Source organism: Macaca fascicularis, chromosome 13 (genome assembly GCF_037993035.2).
Source record: "Macaca fascicularis isolate 582-1 chromosome 13, T2T-MFA8v1.1".
Lineage (NCBI taxonomy): Eukaryota > Metazoa > Chordata > Mammalia > Primates > Cercopithecidae > Macaca > Macaca fascicularis.
In genome coordinates, this window is record NC_088387.1 from 19,308,710 (window position 1) to 19,327,644 (window position 18,935).

At 41.2% G+C, this 18,935-nt stretch overlaps 1 protein-coding gene and 1 pseudogene across 2 annotated transcripts in view; one reads left to right on the forward strand and one right to left on the reverse strand.

Annotated features, from left to right (window-relative positions):
- Positions 1 to 13,375: 13,375 nt before the first annotated feature.
- On the reverse strand, positions 13,376 to 13,472 carry LOC123568538 (small nucleolar RNA U13; annotated as a pseudogene).
- Positions 13,473 to 17,618: 4,146 nt separating this feature from the next.
- The window catches only part of ZC3H6 (zinc finger CCCH-type containing 6), a 58,200-nt gene continuing 56,883 nt past the window's right edge, over positions 17,619 to 18,935 (forward strand). For both annotated transcript variants that reach the window (XM_005575268.5, XM_074011264.1), the window contains exon 1: positions 17,619 to 18,074. In XM_005575268.5, coding sequence (XP_005575325.2) covers positions 18,043 to 18,074 — 32 coding nt within the window. In that variant the 5' untranslated portion in view covers positions 17,619 to 18,042. The remainder of the gene's footprint in view (positions 18,075 to 18,935) is intronic.

Consider the following 18,935-nt stretch of genomic DNA (forward strand, 5'->3'; position numbering starts at 1 on the left):
TGAACCTGCGAGGCAGAGTTTGCAGTGAGCCTAGATCATGCCATTGCACTCCATGGGCAACAAGAGTGAAACTCCATCTCAAAAAAAATAATAATAATAAAGAAGATCAATGTTTTTTTTTTAACCACAAAGTTTTAGGCTAATTTGCTATCCTGTATAGCAATAGATAAATGAAATTCCCTATTATTATAAAGCAGCTGGCCTAAACATAAAATTATCATATGACCCAGCAATTCCACTCCTAGGTATATACCCAAAAGAATTGAAAACAGGGACTGAAACATATATTTGTACATTCATGTTAATTGCAGCATTATTCACAATAGACAAAAGGTAGAAACAAACCAAGCGTGCATCCACTGATTAATGGATAAATAAAACGTGATACACACATAGGATATTATTTACCCATAAAAAGGAATGAGGCTCTGATACATGCTGTCAGAACTGAATTTTGTATCCTGGCTGAACTTTGAAAATGGTATGCTAAGTTAAATAAGTCAGGCACAAAAGGACAAATATTGTATGATTCCACTTATACGAAATATGTAGAATAGAGAATTGTATAGCGACAGACAGTAGATTAGAGGTTACCAGGGACTGAGAGGGGGTGAAACGGGGAATTGTTGCTTAAAAGTGACAGAATTTCTGTTTGAGGTGATGGGAAAGTTTGGAAATACATAATGGTGATGGTTGCACAACAATGTGAATGTAACTAATGTCATTGAATTATACACTTAAAAATGGCTAGTTGCTCACTCCTGTAATCCCAGCACTTTGGGAGGCCAAGGTGGGTGGATTATCTGAGGTCAGGAGTTCGAGACCAGCCTGACCAACATGATGAAACCCCGTCTCTACTAACAATCCAAAAATTAGCCAGGCAGGGTGGCAGGCGCCTGTAATCCCAGCTACTGGGGAGGCTGAGGCAGGAAAATCGCTTAAACCTGAGAGGTGGAGGTGAGTAGGTGGTAGTGAACCGAGATGGCGCCATTGCACTCCAGCCTGGGCGACAGAGTGAGACAGCGTGAGAGTCCCTCTCAAAAAAAAAAAAAAAAAAAAGGGTTGAAATGGCAAATTTTATATTTCTTTTACCAAAATAAAATAAAGCAGCTGACATGTTAAAATGGTGAAATGGCCTGTGATAACTCAGTTCCAGTATGAGCTAGGTATAATACCTCATGAGTTTGTGCTATAAATCAGCAATCACCAATACGTGGTGCTGTTTCTCCCATAGCCAGGAGACATGGGGTCTGGGAATCAAAGCTTGCAAGTGGGAGTAGATCCTCTCTGTATTATTCCTAGTGATGCCCTAGAATAATGTTTGCTTCCTATCTCCACAACTTTGGGCTCTGCTGGTTTAGAGGAGACTTTTTCAACCTCAACATTATTGTCATTTCGGCCTGGATGTTTGGGAACAGTCTTGCGCACTGTAGGAAGCTTGGCGGCATCCCTGGCCTCTACCGCTAGATGTCAGTAGCGGCTGTTCCCCAGTTGTGGCAACCCAAAATGTCTCCAGACATTACCAAGTGTCCTCTTGGGGGAGCAAAATCTTCCTCACTTGAGAACCACCGGTGTAGAGTTAATCCCGAAAGTAGGAATGTTTGCCTCGAGGAGCATGACAATGAGTCCATTAAACTTGAGGTTGAGACTGCCGTTTGACCACCTCGGGTTCCTCATGCCAGGGAATTAACAGGTAAAGAAGGGGCTTATTGTATTGGCAGGGGTGATTAATCCTAACTAACAAGTTATCCTGACTACACAGTGAAGTTAAGGAAGAGGATGTCTAGAATGCAGGTGATTTCCCGGGCAGGGGACTCAGTAATCCTACGTTCCATGATTGAAGTTAATAGAAAACACCACCACCACAGGCAGCGCTGAAAGTGCCCCAAACCCTTCAGGCAAACCACCTGTTATCGGAAGGCGGGTACTTGAGTGTAAGTTGTCGTGGTCCTTGGTATTTTCAACAAAGAATTAGACAAAACTCACAAACGAAGTGACAAAGGAATGAAACACACGAACGAAGCAGCAAAAGCAGGAATGCATGAAAGCGAGAAAGCACTCCACAGGGTGGGAATGGGCCAGAGCAAGCAGCTCAAGGGCCCAGTTGCGAAGTTTTCTGGGTTTTAAGTACTCCTTTTGAGGTGCCTATAGATGAAGGATTTGGTCTCTGGCTAATTAAAGGCTGAGGTGTATTGGCACCCCATGCAGATGAAGCGATGGTCCCTACTAGGCCCTCGGCCAATCCAGGGCACTTTCCTTTTCCATCTGAGATGTGGTAGAGGGGAGAGAGTTGTAGGGAGAGTAGCCTTTGATCCTTTGCTACTCTGGTGTGAGGAGATGCGGGGGCGGGGCGGGGTTCCTTTTGGTTCAGCTTTAGGATATTTACAGTAATTGGTCTTAGGGTCCGTTTCCCCCAGACCCAGGTGTTTTCCTTTTGATCCAGCTTTGAGAAGTCAGCGTGAATTGGCCTCAGATTCCCTGCCCCCAGACCTTGGTGTTTTTCCTTGATTCAGCATGAATTGGCCTTAAGTTCCCTGCCTCTAGACCCTATTCTCCTGCCTCACACCCAGCAAGGAGTCAAGACCAGCTTGGGAGAGCAAAGAGAACATGGCAAAGGGTAGGAGCAGAAGGTGGTTGTACAAATATCAGCTGCAACTGATACAGGAGCTTAAAAGAAATTGTTTAGGCTGTTAGTGAGGGTAAGAGAGTCCTCAGTAAGTTTTCCCTTTTAATAAAAAAGCAGCTCCAAAATCATTTCTTTTCTAACAAAGAGCAGCCTGAAAAATCAAGCAGCAGACATAGAAAAGCAAGCTAGAACCTTGCAGAGGTAAATGCCGGCAGCTGTGCCAATAGAAAAGGGCCACCTAGGAGCCAGGCATATTCAACATGGAGGCTGCATCTTTCCTTTTCTTTGTCACCACATGTATAGTCAGGGAACAGACAACATGGCGCCAGTCACGCAGCAAACCCATCTGCATAATCAAAGGTTAGGGTGAGTTTGCTAGCTTCTTCAAGCACCATATAAATGGCACACCTGGTCCAACCAATCCTTTGCACCCTGTGTAAATCAGATACCACCTCCTCAAGCTCATCTATAAAACCACATCTCTCTCTGAACCTGGAAATTTTGGGGACCCCTTCCTCTGCACAAGGCAGCTTTTCTCTTTCTTTCACCTATTAAACTTCTGCTCTTAAACTCAGTCCTTGTGTGTCTGCATCCTTGATTTCCTTGGCATGAGACAATGAACCTCAGGAATTACCCCAAACGAATGATGCTGCTTCCCAACTACATGACCAGTAGCAAAAATGATTGCAATATTTATGAATATATCATTCTTAATTTGATATAAATTTGTGGAAATATGGGTGTAGAAATACACACACATAGACACACACACACACACATATATATTTAAAATTTTCCCTTCTACTATTCCCCTACCATCGGACACAAAATATGTTAATAGTAGTTAACTTTATATCTCATTTAAGTTATAGGATATAAAAGGAGGCATGTGACTGAGCTAAAAGAAGAATTCAAAGAAGAATGAACATCACCCAAAAGTGAAAAAGGTATGTTTTGTCCTTTCTTGGGAAAATAGGTAGCATGTTTTTGGTTGAATGGGGGATTGTTGCATCATGTTAGGCTGAGGCATGACTTTGCTCTTGCTTTTATCTGAAAACTAAATACGGGTTAAAGAGACATTTATAGGTACCTAGTTAAAAAGTGTATACTTGAACCAGGCACAGTGGCTCACGCCTGTAATCCCAGCACTTTGGGAGGCTGAAGTGGGCAGATCACGAGGTCAGGAGATCGAGACTATCCTGGCCAACATGGTGAAACCCCCTCTCCGCTGAAATACAAAAAATTAGCCAGGCATGGTGGCAGGCTCCTGTAGTCCTAGTTACTTAGGAAGCTGAGGCAGGGGAATCGCTTGAACCCAGGAGGCAGAGGTTGCAGTAAGCCGAGATCACTCCACTGCACTCCAGCCTGGTGACAGCACAAGACTTTGTCTCAAAAAAAAAGTGTATACTTGGTGATTTTGTAACATGTCATCTTAGTGTATACTTGGTGATCTTGTAACATGTCATCTTAGCTAGGCTAACCCATGTTTTCCAGGATTCTTATCCTGCATTTTTCTAGTTAGGGTGAACCACAAGATAGATTTTGCATAAAATTTGGGAGGTGGAAGTAAAACAGCAGCCATATTGCTTTTTACATTCGGGAGGTCAGTGAAGGGGCAGAAGATGCTATTGCAACTCATGCACATTGTTGTTTACTGATTTACCTTGTTGATATGGGACAGCAACAAGACCTGATATAACTCACCCCAGATCCTCCTTCAGATTTTCTAAATTCTGGGCCAAGCATGTCTTTAGTTCCATGATAAAGGGCTCAAGATTCTCCTGCACAACACCTACATCATTAAAGTAGAGCAGACTAAGACACTAATACAGGTTCTGGTTTATGCTCAGGGATTCTAGTTTGTCCTCATTCTCCCCACTTTACATCCAAATTCCCTTCCTGAATATGTGCCTTGCAGATTTTAAAAGTTTTTTAGACAAGGTCTTGCTCCATCAGTGGCAAAATTATAGCTCACTGCATTCCCTTGGGGTGTCACTGTGTTGCCCAGCCTGGTTTCAAACTCCTGGTCTCAGCAATCCTCCTACCTCATCCTCCCAAAGTACTGGGATTACAGGCATAAGCCACTGTGCCTGGCCCCACCTTGTAGCTCTGAAGCTCCAATATCAGACAAGATCTTTACAGACTGTTTTAAACAGCTCCCACAATTGCATAAGGTCAAATCCCTGTAAATCTAGCTAGCTATCATCTGTCATCTATCTATCTATCTATATTCTAGTGATTCTGATTATCCGATTAGACTTTGAGTAATAAGATGGCATCAATAGAGTAGACAGGGTTTAAAAGAAAATTGTGAACTGGAAGATAAGTCAGAAGAAATTATCCAGAGTACATCATAGAGAGACTGCCACCCAAAAAAGGGAAGTTACAGAAGAGATTATTATAAAAACATAAATAATATATTTAAATGTCTAACATATAACTAATAATAATTATAAGAAGAGAAGAAAAAAAGAATGAGGAGAAGGACATATTTGAAAAGAAAAGACTGGCCGGGTGTGGTGGTTCACGCCTGTATTCCCAGCACTTTGGGAGACCGACACGGGTGGATCTCTTGAGGTCAGGAGTTCAAGACCAACATGGTGAAATACTGTCTCTACTAAAAATACAAAATAGCCAGGCGTGGGGGCTCACACCTGTAATCCTAGCTACTCAGGAGGCTGAGGCAGGAGAATCACTTGAACCTAGGAGGTGGAGGTTGCAGTGAGCCAAGATTGTGCCACTGCACTGCAGCCTGGGTGACAGAGCAAGACTCTGTCTCAAAAAAAAAAAAAAAAAAGAAAGAAAAGAAAGAAAAGAAAAGGCTGAGACTTTTCCAAATTGTTGAAACTCACCAATTTACAGATCAATACATTAAACAAATACTAGGCAGGATAATTAAAAGAAATCCAGACTAAGACACACCATACTGAAACTACAGAAAAGCAGAGAAAATATGTAAAATAGCCACAGAAACGTTTTAAAAGTTTACCTTCAGAATAACGACAATTAGACTGCCAGTTGTCTTTATAACAGCAACAAGGGAATCCAGAAGACAATAAAATTGTATCTTCAATAAATTGAAAGAAAATAAAACTTCCAAACTAGAATTAATTCTATACCTTGAAACTATATTATTCAAAAATGGAGGTGATCTATAAGATATATTTAGGAAAACAAAAACAGAGAGGTCACTATGAGCAAATTAGGAGAATTCTGAATAAATTTAGAAATTAGAAAGAATGAATTTGATAGCAGCAAATCTTAGGTGAAAGGTTTGAGTTGTAAGAAAAAAAATGGAGAATGAAGAAACTGATCATTCTAAGTAAATATTTAGTGAATAGAACAATATTACTAAGGTATTTGGTGGTTAAAATTTATATATATTGGGATTTCTGGTTCTCGGTAACATAGTAAAGGCACACTATATCCCCTGAATACAGGTTTACCTAGCTAGGATGCATGGAATTGTTTGAAGACTCTAGAAAATAATTAAAGGAGGTGTATTGGTGATGAAGATGAGAATTCAAAGTACCACTGAAATAGTGTTAAGGGTTTTTTTTGTTTTTTTTTTTTTTTGAGACGGAGTCTCGCTCTGTCGCCTGGGCTGGAGTGCAGTAGCCGGATCTCCGCTCACTGCAAGCTCCGCCTCCCGGGTTTACGCCATTCTCCTGCCTCAGCCTCCCGAGTAGCTGGGACTACAGGCGCCCGCCACCTCGCCCGGCTAGTTTTTTTGTATTTTTTAGTAGAGACTAGTGTTAAGTTTTTAATTTTCTTTTTTCTGTGGTCCTCCTGCCACCAAGCCCAGACATAGGTACAATTGCAAACGTGTGCAGAAGTGGGGGCTAACTGAAGCTCAAGCTTTCTGGTTGGACAACCAAAAACTAAAGCTCCAGGGACCTGAAAAATTTCTAGGAGACCATAATGAAGAAGGGGCCTAGAAAAGTGACATCATCAATTTCTGAACCCCTGGGCTTACCACTGAGTTGTGCACGCATGGATGTGATCATAGTTGGCATGCCAAAGACTTTTGAGAGTTGAATAGACATAATTCATCCATGTCCTGACTGGTCCCTGGTAGTACAGATCTAAGATTCAAATAGCATTGCAGAGGCATTCAGTTGAACAGGCACTGGAATCGCAGTGGGTAGAAATCGAGGCCTGAACCTAACCAGGTCTATTACCTATAAAAACAAAAACATAAACATTCTGCATAAGATTTAACCAAGATCCAGAGGCTTTATAGCATATTATTATTCCTAATCTCCAGGATACAATTCAGACTTATTTGGCATATGAAGAACCAGGAAAATCTCAAATTGCCTGGGAAAAGACAATCAACAAATGCCAAAGCTGTGATGACTTATATGTTGGAATTATCTGACAGACTTTGAAACAGCTCTTTATAAAAATACTACACTAAATGCCCTTGAAACAAATGGAAAAAGTAGAGCATCTCAGTAAAAAAAGAGAAGACATAAAGAAGAACCAAATGGAATTTTGAGAACTGAAAAATATAAAAACTAAAATTAAAAACTCAATGAATATTCAAAGACACAATAAATAAATCAAATATGGAATATCCCAAAATGTTAAAGCAGAAAAGAAAAAAAATAGAAGAGCACCAAGAGAATGAATAGAAAAAATGTTAAAGATAGACTTAAAATCAAACATATTAATAGGTACATTGAATGCAAGTGGGATAAATTTACCAAATAAAACAAAGGGGTTGTCAGAATGGATAAATATGATCTAGCTATGTGTTCTCCACAAGAAACTCATTTTATTTTACTTTATTTTATTTTATTTTATTTATTTAGTTTTTGAGATGGAGTTTCGCTCTTGTCACCCAGGCTGGAGTGCAGTGGCACAATTTCAGCTCACTGCAACCTCTACCTCTCAAGTTCAAGGGATTCTCCTGTTTCAGCCTCCTGAGTAGCTGGGATTTCAGGCGCACTCCGCCATGCCCGCCTAAGTTTTGTATTTTTAGTAGAGATGAGGTTTCACCATATTAACCAGGCTGGTCTCGAACTCCTGAGCTCAAGTGATCCTCCCACCTCAACCTCCCAAAGTGCTAGGATTACAGGTGTGAACCACCACCCCTGGCAAGAAACTCACTTTAAACATGATATGGGTAAGTTAAAAATAAAGGTTGGCAAAGTACATACTAAGAAACACTAAACCAAAGAAAGCCAAAGTGACTGTATCAAAGTGGACCTTAGAGTAAAAAATTAGCAGAGATAAATATAGATGTTATGTAACTACAAAAAGGTAAATTCACCATAAAGTCATAATGGTCCTAAATAGGTGTGCACAATATCCAAAGCACATGGAAAATTCACCAAGATAAATCATAAACTGGGTTATAAAATAAACTTTAACAAATGTAATAGTATTGAAATAATACAGAGTATATTCGCTAACCATAATGGAATTGAATAAGAAATCAATAATAAATAACAACAACAACAACCACCTCCAAATACTTAGAAATTAAACAACATACCTCTAAAAATTCCATAGGTCAAAGGAGAAATCACGAAGTGAATTAGAAAATACCTTGAACTGAGGCCAGGTGTGGTGGCTCACACCTGTAATCCCAGCACTTTGGGAGGCTAAGGCGGGTGGATCACTTGAGGTCAGGAGTTTGAGACCAGCCTGGCCAATATGGTGAAACCCTGTCTTTACCAAAAATTAGCTGGATGTGGTGGCACGTGCCTGTAATCCCAGGTACTCGGGAGGCTGAGGCAGGAGAATCGCTTGAACCAGGGAGGAGGAAGTTGCAGTGAGCCGAGATTGCGCCACTGTACTCCAGACTGGGAGAAAGAACAAGACCCCGTCTCAAAAAAAAAAAAAAAAAAAAAAAAAGGAAAGAAAGCAAGATAGCGAGAAAGAAAGAAAGAAAGAAAGAAAAAATATTTTGAGCTGAATGAATGTGAAAATGCAACATAGCAAAATTTGTGAGATACTGCTAAAGCAGTGTTTATAGGAATTTTAGAGCTCTGAATACTTAAAGATCTCAAATAAATAAACTTCTACCTTCAGAAATTAGAAAAAACAAGCAGAAAGAATGATACATTAAAGATAAAGGCAGAAATCAATGAAAGGTAAGAGCAGAAAAACGATAGTTAAACCAAAATCTAATGATTTGAACAGATAATTGATAAATCACTAGCAAAACTGAAAAAGAAAAAGGAGAAAAGATACAAATTACCAATCAGATATGAAAGAGGATATTTCAGTACAGACTGTACTGATAAAAAAAAACAGAAACAAAAACCGTAAGTCAATTTTATGAAACACTCTTAGATTAAAAGGCCAAATCCTCACAAACTACAAACCATGTAAACTCATCTAAGGTAAAGTATACAATCTAACAGAACAATAACTATTGAAGAAATTAAATTCATAGCTTAAAACCTTCGAAAATAAGAAATCTCAAGCCCCAGATGGTTTTTCTGGAGAATTCTACCAAACATTTAAGGAAGAAATACCAGTTTTATATGCTGTCATGCAGACAACAGAAAAGAAAGGAACACTTCCCAAATTATTTTATTAGGCATGCATTAACCCAATTCCAAAACAGTCAAAAACAAAGAAAGAAAACTGCAGACCAATATCCCTCTTGAACATAGATTTTTAAATCCTTAACTGTTTAAAATCAAATCCAACAATATAAAAAGAATAATATGCAACAACTAAGTGGAGTTCATATCAGAAATATAAGGTGGTTTGCTACTTGAAAATCCATCAGTGCAATCCAACATGTTAGGAGTCAAAACAAGAAAATCTATATGATCTCATCAACTGATGCAGAAAATTATTTGACAATATCCAACATCAATTCAGCAAATTAGGAATAGATAGGTTTCCTTAACAGAAAGATTTCCTTAATAGATAAACCTCAACAAATGTAATAGAATTGAAATAATATAAGTATGTTGTCTAACTATGGTGGAATTAAAAAAGAAATCAATAATAAATAACAAAAAAACCCCTCCAAAACAAAAAAATAGATTTCCTCCATCTGATAAGGGCATGTCAAAAACTATGGCTAATAGCATACTTCATATGACTGAATGTTTTCCCTCTAAGATTTTGAAAAAGCAAGAGATACAAAAACTGAAAAAAAGACAATTTTTAGCATAAAAAATAAATGAAGAAAGTCATTTTTCTGAGTGAAAAAAGCCTTATACAAAACAGCATTTATTCTATTTATAAATCATAACCATGTTTTAAATCAGGCAAAACTAATTTATAGTGAAAAAAGTCAGAGGAATGGTTGCCTCTGGATGCAGATGAGGATTGAATGGGCAGGAGCAGAGGGAAATTTCTAGGGTATAGTCATGTTTTATGTTTTCATAAAGATTTGGGTGACGCAGGTGTATGTATTTCCTGCATTTTTCAGAACTCATCAAATTGTTTTCTCAAGATTCTGTACCTCATTGTATGTAAAATTTACCTTAAAATGGTAGTGTAAAAAATATTACATTCTAATTAATGATTTGTATGCTGAAGTGTTCAGAAGGTGCTATAAATGGAATGTTTGTGTTCTCCCCAAATTTATGTTGAAAATTTGAAATTCCATACGTTGAAACGTAATCCCCAATGTGATGGTATTTGAAGATGAGGCCTCTGGGTGGTGATTAGGTCATGAGGTTGGAGCCCTCTTGAATGAGATTAGTGCCCCATAAAAGAGAACCCAGAGGGTTCCCTTGCCGATTCCACCATGTAAAGACGCAGTGAGAAGACAGCCATCTGTGAATCAGGAAGCAGACCAAATCTTCTGGCACCTCGATCTTGTACTTTCTAGCCTCAAGAACTGTGAGAAATAAATTTCTGTTGTTTATAAACCACCAGTCTATGAAAATTTGTTATGGTGGCCCAAACAGGCTAAAACCAGTGAAGTCTGCAACTTACTTTGAACTGTGTCTAAGGATACAATCGGCTGATGGATGGATAAAGGAAAGAATAGATAGCTAATAGTGTAATAAATATGATAAAATGTTAACAAAGTAACAAGTAACAGAGAAATTTGTGCAAAATGTCTGGAGATGCAATAGTGATGGTGGAGTTTGTGGGACTAGGTGCTGTTTTAAACTGATGTCTATGGGTTGGTGTCTTAGTATGTTTTGTGCTGCTATAACAAAATACCTGAGACTAGCTGACTTAGAAACAACAATTCTGAACAACAGTTCTGGAGGCTGGGAAGTCCAAGATCAAGGCACTGCCATGTGGCCTGGTGAGGGCCTTCTTGTTGTGTCCCCACTGGTGGAAGACGGAAGGGCAAGAAAGGGAAGAGCACCATGTCCTCACATGGTGCAACTGCAGAAGAGAGAGAAACAACTCCTGCAAGCCCTTTTTTTTGGCAGCATGAATCCATTCATGAGGGCAAACCCCTCATGACCTCTGCACCTCCCATTTGGCCCGCCTTTCAATACTGTTGCATTGAGGATTAAGTTCCCAACACATGAATTTTGGGGGTCACACTGAAACCATAACAGTTGGTGTCTTGGGCCTGGGGCAGGAAGCAGCTTGGGAAGGTTATGAGAGGAGAAATTAGAAAAGAAACAGTTCCAATTGTACCCTAGTTTCCCTCACCACTGCCTTGGACAGACAGTGACCCACATTTTATATTGGTGTCCTCCAGACAAAAATCAGGGTAGTACAGAGCCTTGAGCTTGTGAAATGCTGAAAGGACAATGGAAAAAAAAAAAAGGCTCATTAGACAGAAACTAAGAAAGATTTTATAGCTATATGAATATTAAAAAAAGATTTAAAAGACTTTAGGAAAACAGCATCATTAGAAAAGGAGAAAGTTACTAAATAACTTACTAGGAAGGGAAAACAACTTTAGACACTTATGTACAATGTCCTTGTAATAAATGAAGACTATGTGATATAACTGTAAAAGAAGTGGAGAAATACATCATTGTGAGGGATTTAAATTACTTTACTTGATTGTTTTATCAAACAGACGAAGAAAAATCTGCAAGGATATAGAAAATAAGAACTTTACAATGAATAATCTTGACCTACTGGACATATATAGAGTTCTGCATTTAACAATGAGAGAATTTACATTTTTAAAGCCCAAATGGAACATTTACAAAAATGAATCTTATACACAAAACCTCAAAATTGTAAAGAATGGGTATTATACAGACCAAAACTTATGACCTCATGGCAGTGAAGCTAGAAGTACTTCTAATGTGAAGCTAGAACACTTCTAAGTAACTCATAGGTTAAAGAATAAATTATAATAAAAATTGTAAAATAACTGAACGAAAAAAAAAATACCACATGTTAAAACTTATAGGATTCAGCTAAAGGAGTTCTTCAAGATAAATTTATAGCCATAAATACTTATAATAGAAAAGATGCATCAAAATTAATGAATGAAGAAGTTAAAAATAAAATAACCAAAAAGAAAGCAGGAATAAAGATATAATATGATTGAGTGAAATTGATGAAAGAAACAATAAAAATAAGAGTGAAAAATTATGACCTATAGTAAAAGGTGAATTCTTAGGGGAAAAAACCAAGGATTCACTTATATGAGAATTTGTTTCAACCAGACTTGGGAGTAGCATAGGGGTGCAGAAAGCAGCGTATATAAAGGACCCACTTTTCATATAGTAGAGTTGCCAATAGAGTTTCATATAATATGCATGGATTTTGGTACATGCAGGGGTCTTTGTACCAATCCCCCATGTATGCTGAGGGACAACTGTATATAAAATCTCCAGATATCACCCTAAATGGGAAAACTTTATAGTCATCTGGGGAAACAAGACAAGGATATCCAATAAAACCACTTCTATTTAACACAGGATTGAATGTCCTAGTGCTGGAGATCCTAGCCAGGGCAGAAAAAGAAACTGGAGTCTAAGGATTGGAAAGGAAGAAATAAAACACTAGGTGTGTGGTAACTTGTTATGCAGCAACAGAAAACAAATACAAATACAAAATACTTAAGAATAAATCTATAAAAGATGCAAGATATTTATATAAATGAAAGACACATAGGAAAAATTTCAACATTGTATTAAGAGATAGGAGTCCTAAATAAATGGAGAGATATTACATATTCATAAAATGTAAGACATAACTAAGCAATTGTCAGTTCTTTCAAAATTGGTCTATCGATTCAAGGCAATGCTGATAAAAATCTCGTTTTCTTTACGGAACTTGATAACTCTAAATGTTGTAGCAAATTATAAATTCTAAATTACTTCTAAACTGTATATTAAAACTTAAGGCCATGTGTGGTGGCTCAATCCTGTATTGCTAGCACTTTGGAAGGCTGAGGCTGGAGGATTGCTTGAGGCTGGGAGTTCAAGACCAGCCTGGGCAACACAGTGAACCCCTGTCTCTACAAAAATAAAGACATAGGAAAAACTTACAAAATTGTATGAAGAGAAATGAGTCCTAAATAACACAGTGAGACCCTGTCTCTACAAAAATACAAATAAATTAGCCAGCCTGGGCACAGAGTAAGACCTCGCCTCTACAAAAAATAAGCTAGATATGATAGAGTGTACCAGTGGTCCCAGCTACTTGGGGCGGTGGGGATATGTGGGGGGTATGGACAGCAGGTGATGATGGTGGCTGAGGTAGAAGGCTGCAGTTCTAGTTCTTGTATTATCTAGTGTGATATCGGCAATACATGCACTCCTCCTTAACTGAGGCAATTAAAGACAAGGTGTCACAGACCACTAAACACTATAGTTGTGCCACTGCACTCCAGCACATCTGGATGTGCTGAGGTCATAACAAGGCTTGAGGTGGCACATCTCACACGTGCTTTTGAAAATCTAATCATCGTGCTTATGAGCTACAAAAGAATTGGAGGCAACATTTTAAAAATACTTTTTCAGGCCAGGTGCTGTGGTTCACACCTGTAATCCCAGCACTTTGGAAGGCCCAAGCGGGTGGATCATCTGAGGTCAGGAGTTAGAGACCAGCCTGGCCAACATGGTGAAACCCCGTCTCTACAAAATACAAAAATTAGCCGGGTGTGGTGGTGTACGCCTGTAGGCCCAGCTACTCAGGAGGCTGAGACAGGAGAATCACTTGAGCTCAGGAGGTGGAGGTTGCAGTGAGCCGAGATCATGCCACTGCACTCCGCCTGGGTGACAGAGTGAGACTCTATTTTAAAATAAAATAAAAGCACCTTTTCAAAGACATGGCTACTGTTCAGATGCTTGTATTTTTAGGGTATGTGTGTGTGTTAAAAAACTTTCCAGTGAATAACGCAAGTATTTATTCGTAACCTCAATGTGTACTGTACAGGGAATTATTCCTGCCAAATTAATTCTGCCTCTAAGCCCCTATTTTGGTAGGTAGGCAGAAAATAGTTGTAACTGGGGCTCCCTCCCCCTGCCTAGGGCCACATACACATTTAGGGTTTGTATAAGCTACCAGGAAGGATGGGGAAAAGTCCCCCTAATCCTCCAGCTAGGATGATCACCTAGGAGATGTCTTTGTCCCAAGCCTGACCAGTCTCTGAATGTCTAGTGGTCCGCAGCTCCTGTGTCACTTTGTTGCACTGTAATTTGTGCCAATATTGGGAGCCTTGGGATACCAGGGCTTATTCTTACCATCTGGGACAAAACGCGGGCAATAAAAGGAATTTTTCTTACACTAAATGTAAAGGAATTCAGGGTGGATTAATTGGCTTTTTAAAGTATATCCTTGGCCAGGCACAGTGGCTCATGCCTGTAATCCCAGCACTTTGGGAGGCCGAGGCGGATGAATCACTCAAGGTCAGGAGATAGAAACCAGCTTGGCCAACATGGCAGAAACCACCATCTCTATTAAAAATACGAAAATTAGCGAGCATGATGGTGCGTGCCTGTAATCCTAGCTACTACTCAGAGGCTGAGGCATGAGAATTGCCTGAACCCAGAAGGCAGAGGTTGCAGTGAGCTGAGATGGTGCCACTACACTCCAGCCGGTGACAACGTGAAACTCTGTCTCAAAAAAAACAAACAACAAAAAAAACCAAGAAACAAAAATAATGATATCCTTTCTACTTTTTTGATGTTAAAATGTCTTTTATGAAATAACCATAAGATGTTTAATATGTTTAATTTATTTAGCAAAATAAAGTGTTGGTACCTTTATGTCCATTACAATTTTTGTGTGCGTAGGGGGTGGGGAAGGTTGTCAAAGATAAATAAAACTGGACATTAAAGTGGTGAAAAACAATTTTATTCAGTAATTACTAACAGTAGGGGAAAGAGCAGCGTTCCATTTCAATGTAGAGGTAATTGAGCAGCTTACAGAGAGAATAAAGGAGGGTGAAAGAGCCGGAATGCATGCAAAAAATTTCAAAGTCAGTCAGTATAAAAGTGATTAGACCAGCTGTGTCAGCTAGCCGGCGATTATCACTGAAGTCAGGATTCTACCCTCCCACCAAGAATGGGAGACAGTAACCTTCCAGATGATTAAACTTCAAAGGAATGGCTTTCAGGTCCTTAGATACTCCTGAATTGTAGGAGAGAACACATACATGTCAAGGGGACAGAGGAAGGACTCACAATTGTAAGCTCTTTTTTTGTAAATGCTCCAAGAAAGGGGGTCAAGGGCCTACGGCCAGGTGGGCAGTGTTGAGTTTTCTCTGGGAGACATTTAACTGAGAGGCCTGGGGAGAGATCTGTAGTCATCCTAGGAACACGACCTTATGCTGCTACAAGCCTCACTACAGTCTGGTGGTCTCTTTTTGCTGAGGTTTTGACAAGGTCATTAAGTAACAAGAATTCTGTGGTTCTCATGATCCATATGTCATTATTAGGTAAAATCCGTTAGGTTTAAAATTAGTGTAATCTCTTTGATACCTACATTGCTCCCTGAGGCAATTAAAGACAAGGTGTCACAGATGTCTAAGCACTTCTAGATTCTACAAACCCACAGCCTCAAAGGAGCACTGCCCCTCAAAGCTCACCCACACACACCTCCCCTTTGTTACCTAGAGAAAAAGACCAAGGCCTGATGACAAATTTTATCATCAAACTTAAGTGGCACATGCCAACAATTAGAAAAGGAGGCTTTTCATCCAGAGAGAACTGCACTGTCCTACACACCATCACAAACCAAACACCTTAATTAAAGTTTTAAAGAAATTCTCAGACCTCCAGATACAGGGGACAGGGAAAACAGAAGTGCAAGAAAGAACAGCAACTGTTTACCACAAGGGCCTTTGGATAACTTCAAGAAATCGGCTACCCAAATGAGCTGCAGAAAGGCCTAAATTAACTAAAACAGTTACAATAAAACCGAAGTCCTGAGATTTTAATGTAACTCCAAATGCTAATATAGTTTCTTCAGATCTATCTTTTGAAAGCTTCCTAGAAACATATTATGGCAAAATGTGGCTGTAAGTACAGGTCTTGTCACTGGCTGTATTCAACTTAAAAAAAAAAAAAAGAAAAAAACAAAGCGCGACTTTTTTTTTTTTTTTTTTTAAGATGGAGTTTCACTCTTGTTGCTGGAGCGCAATGACTGGACCTCGGCTCACTGCAACCTCCTCCTCCCAGGTTCAAGCGATTCTCTTGCCTCAACCTCCCGATTAGCTGGGATTACAGGCATGCACCACCAAGCCCAGCTAATTTTGTATTTTTAGTGGAGACGGGGTTTCTCCATGTTGGTCAGGCGGGTCTCGAACTCCCGACCTCAGGTCATCCGCCCGCCTCGGTGTCCCAAAGTGCTGGGATTACATGCGTGAGCCACCATGTCCGGCCTTTATTTTCAATGTATATGTTAATATCAAAAACTTTACATTTCTAATTTAATCCACTCATTGCAATTGTTTCTGAATGCATTCCATTTATGCATTAGCAAAATGCATTATTAAGGAAAGACAAATTAAGTCAGATATTTGGATTAATCATTAAGTCTATTGTAGTATAAAGCAAGGAACTTTCCTTCAGGACATTTAATATATTACATGGGCCAAAACACTGACTTGTCATTTAAAAATGTAAGGTCACGTTCATAAGTGTAAAAAAAAAAGTCATGCATAGCCGTGCGCAGTGGCTTACGGCTGTAACCCCAGCACTTTGGGACACCCAGGCAGGCAGATCACCTGAGGTCAGGAGTTCGAGACCAGCCTGGCCAAAATAGGGAAACCTCATCTCTACTAAAAATACAAAAATTAGCCAGTCGTGGTGGCGCGTGCCTGTAGTCCCAGCTACTACGGAGGCTCAGGCAGGGAAACTGCTTGAACCCAGGAGGCAGAGGTGGCAGTGAGGGGAGAGCGCCACCACCACACTCCAGCCTGGGTGACAGAGCGAGACTCCATCTGCCCCCCCCCAAAAAAAACCATGCCTAATGGTTATTTCTAAAATACTCGCATACATTTTACGTTAACATTACGAAATAAAGTAACGTTTATATAATTATTTCAATAGCTATTCCTATTTCAAGTAATAACGGGTAAATTTAGCACTAAATATTAAAAAAAATTGCATGGGCGAGCTGTTTTCCTTAAAACACGATTCTGAGCACTAAACGTTACAAAAACCTGCTACAACTGTGAAGGATAAACCGCATTTCCCTATTATTGCAAGAACAAAGGTTTTAACAAAAAATTTCAAGGACTCTACAGCCGCCTTGTTCTTTGTTATCCCACCCCTGCCCGCCTCGGCTAATGGTTTTGGGGGCCGTTTGCTTGGTGCGTCTGGAACTCCTCAGGCGGCGGGCCTCTGGCAGGAAAAACCGCGGCCCGCACTGGGCCGGGAGCTGAGGCGCTGGTGGCCCTCGTTGGTCCCGTGGGCCGCCTCCCCCTCCTGCAGACACTCGAAGAGCCATCCGGCCACGTCTCTCGCCGCCCGGCCCCGCCACTAGGCTGCCGCCTCCGCCGCCGCACGGAGAAGGGCGAAGACCCGCCCCTGCAGGTGATTGACGGGCAGTCTCCTCCAATGGTCAACGCGCTCGGCCCCGGCGGGCTGGGCAAGGGCCGCGGCTCGCGGAGGAATCTCTCTTGCCCTTTAGTCCCGGGCAAGGTGTTGCGGCCGGCGCCATTTTCTCGAGCCGCCTGTTTCGGGTGCCGCCATGTTGGTGAGGAGAAATCACCGTTACGGCCACTGTCCAAATCCCCGCGTCGCTGCACGCCGCCCGCCCGCTCCCACGCCACAGCCACCGGCGGCGAATAGAGACTAGAGCGGCAGCGCCGGCAGCGCGGGGCCGTTGCCCAGTGTTTGCAGTTAGAGCCCCACCTCTCTGGCGTGGTTGTTAATAGACTGGAAAGTCTGTGTCTGTGTCGCTCACTAGTAACCGTGAGTTTTTACCACTTCGTCACCTGTCGGCGGCGGCCGGGAGCAGGTTCCCGCAGGCGGCGCAGGGGTCTTCCCCGCGCCCCGTCGCCGCCGGCCTCGCAGACCTGCCCTCCAGCCCCGCCCCGTTCTTGACCAAACATGACAGACTCTGAACATGCAGGGCACGACAGGTCGGGAACCCTTCTTGTCTGTCTTTCTGTCGGATGAGAGGAGGGGTCTGGGGCGGCGGGAGCGGGCCGGGGCCGGGCGCCTCCTGCATGACCTAGACGTCTCTGTGTGGCTCCGTCAGTTCCATGACGCGCACCCTTATGTAAACTGCTGGATCGCGGCCGCGGGGGAGGTCGGCCCGGCCGCGCCCGCCTCCCCGAGCCGGGGTCGCTGCTCGCCGGCGCCGGCCCCGCCCCCGGCTGGGCACGTGCGAGCCCCCCGCCCCCGGGCGGGCTCCGTGTGCGCCGGGCGGCTCTCAGCGTCCCGGCTCGGTGCTGCGGTCCTGCCTCTTCCCGTCCAGGGGTCGGTGCTCCCGGCCAGATAGGACCAGCCAGGAATTTTCAGGAACGGGTGTTTTAATATTTGACTACTTCCCGAGAGCCGAGAACACCTCTAAAAAATAAACATGTTTGGTTTTCAGGGAAGTTTTAAGCAGCACCAAAAAGCCATCTGTTGTATACAGTCTTACCCCTTGGAATTTGAGATGGCAAGTTTCAAGTTCAGTATGTTAACACAAAATAGGGTTTGCAGAAACTTAGTGTAGCATAGTTTTACCCTAACGGAAAAACTCCATCGATTATTCAGGCTTGCCCAATTTTCTAGTTGGTGTGTATCACTTGAATGTTTAATTGAGATTCTGATTTTTTATTTTTTGCTCTGTGCCTTAAGAGGCACATTCTGGATTCCACTCAAGTTTGGGGACATTTACAAAGTATACTGTAGTATACTTAAATTTTGGTTATAATTCAAATTTTCGTTCGTATATATCTTTAATAATGAGAAAGGGGGGCTTTCATTCATTAAACTTACTGAAACAAAATCCA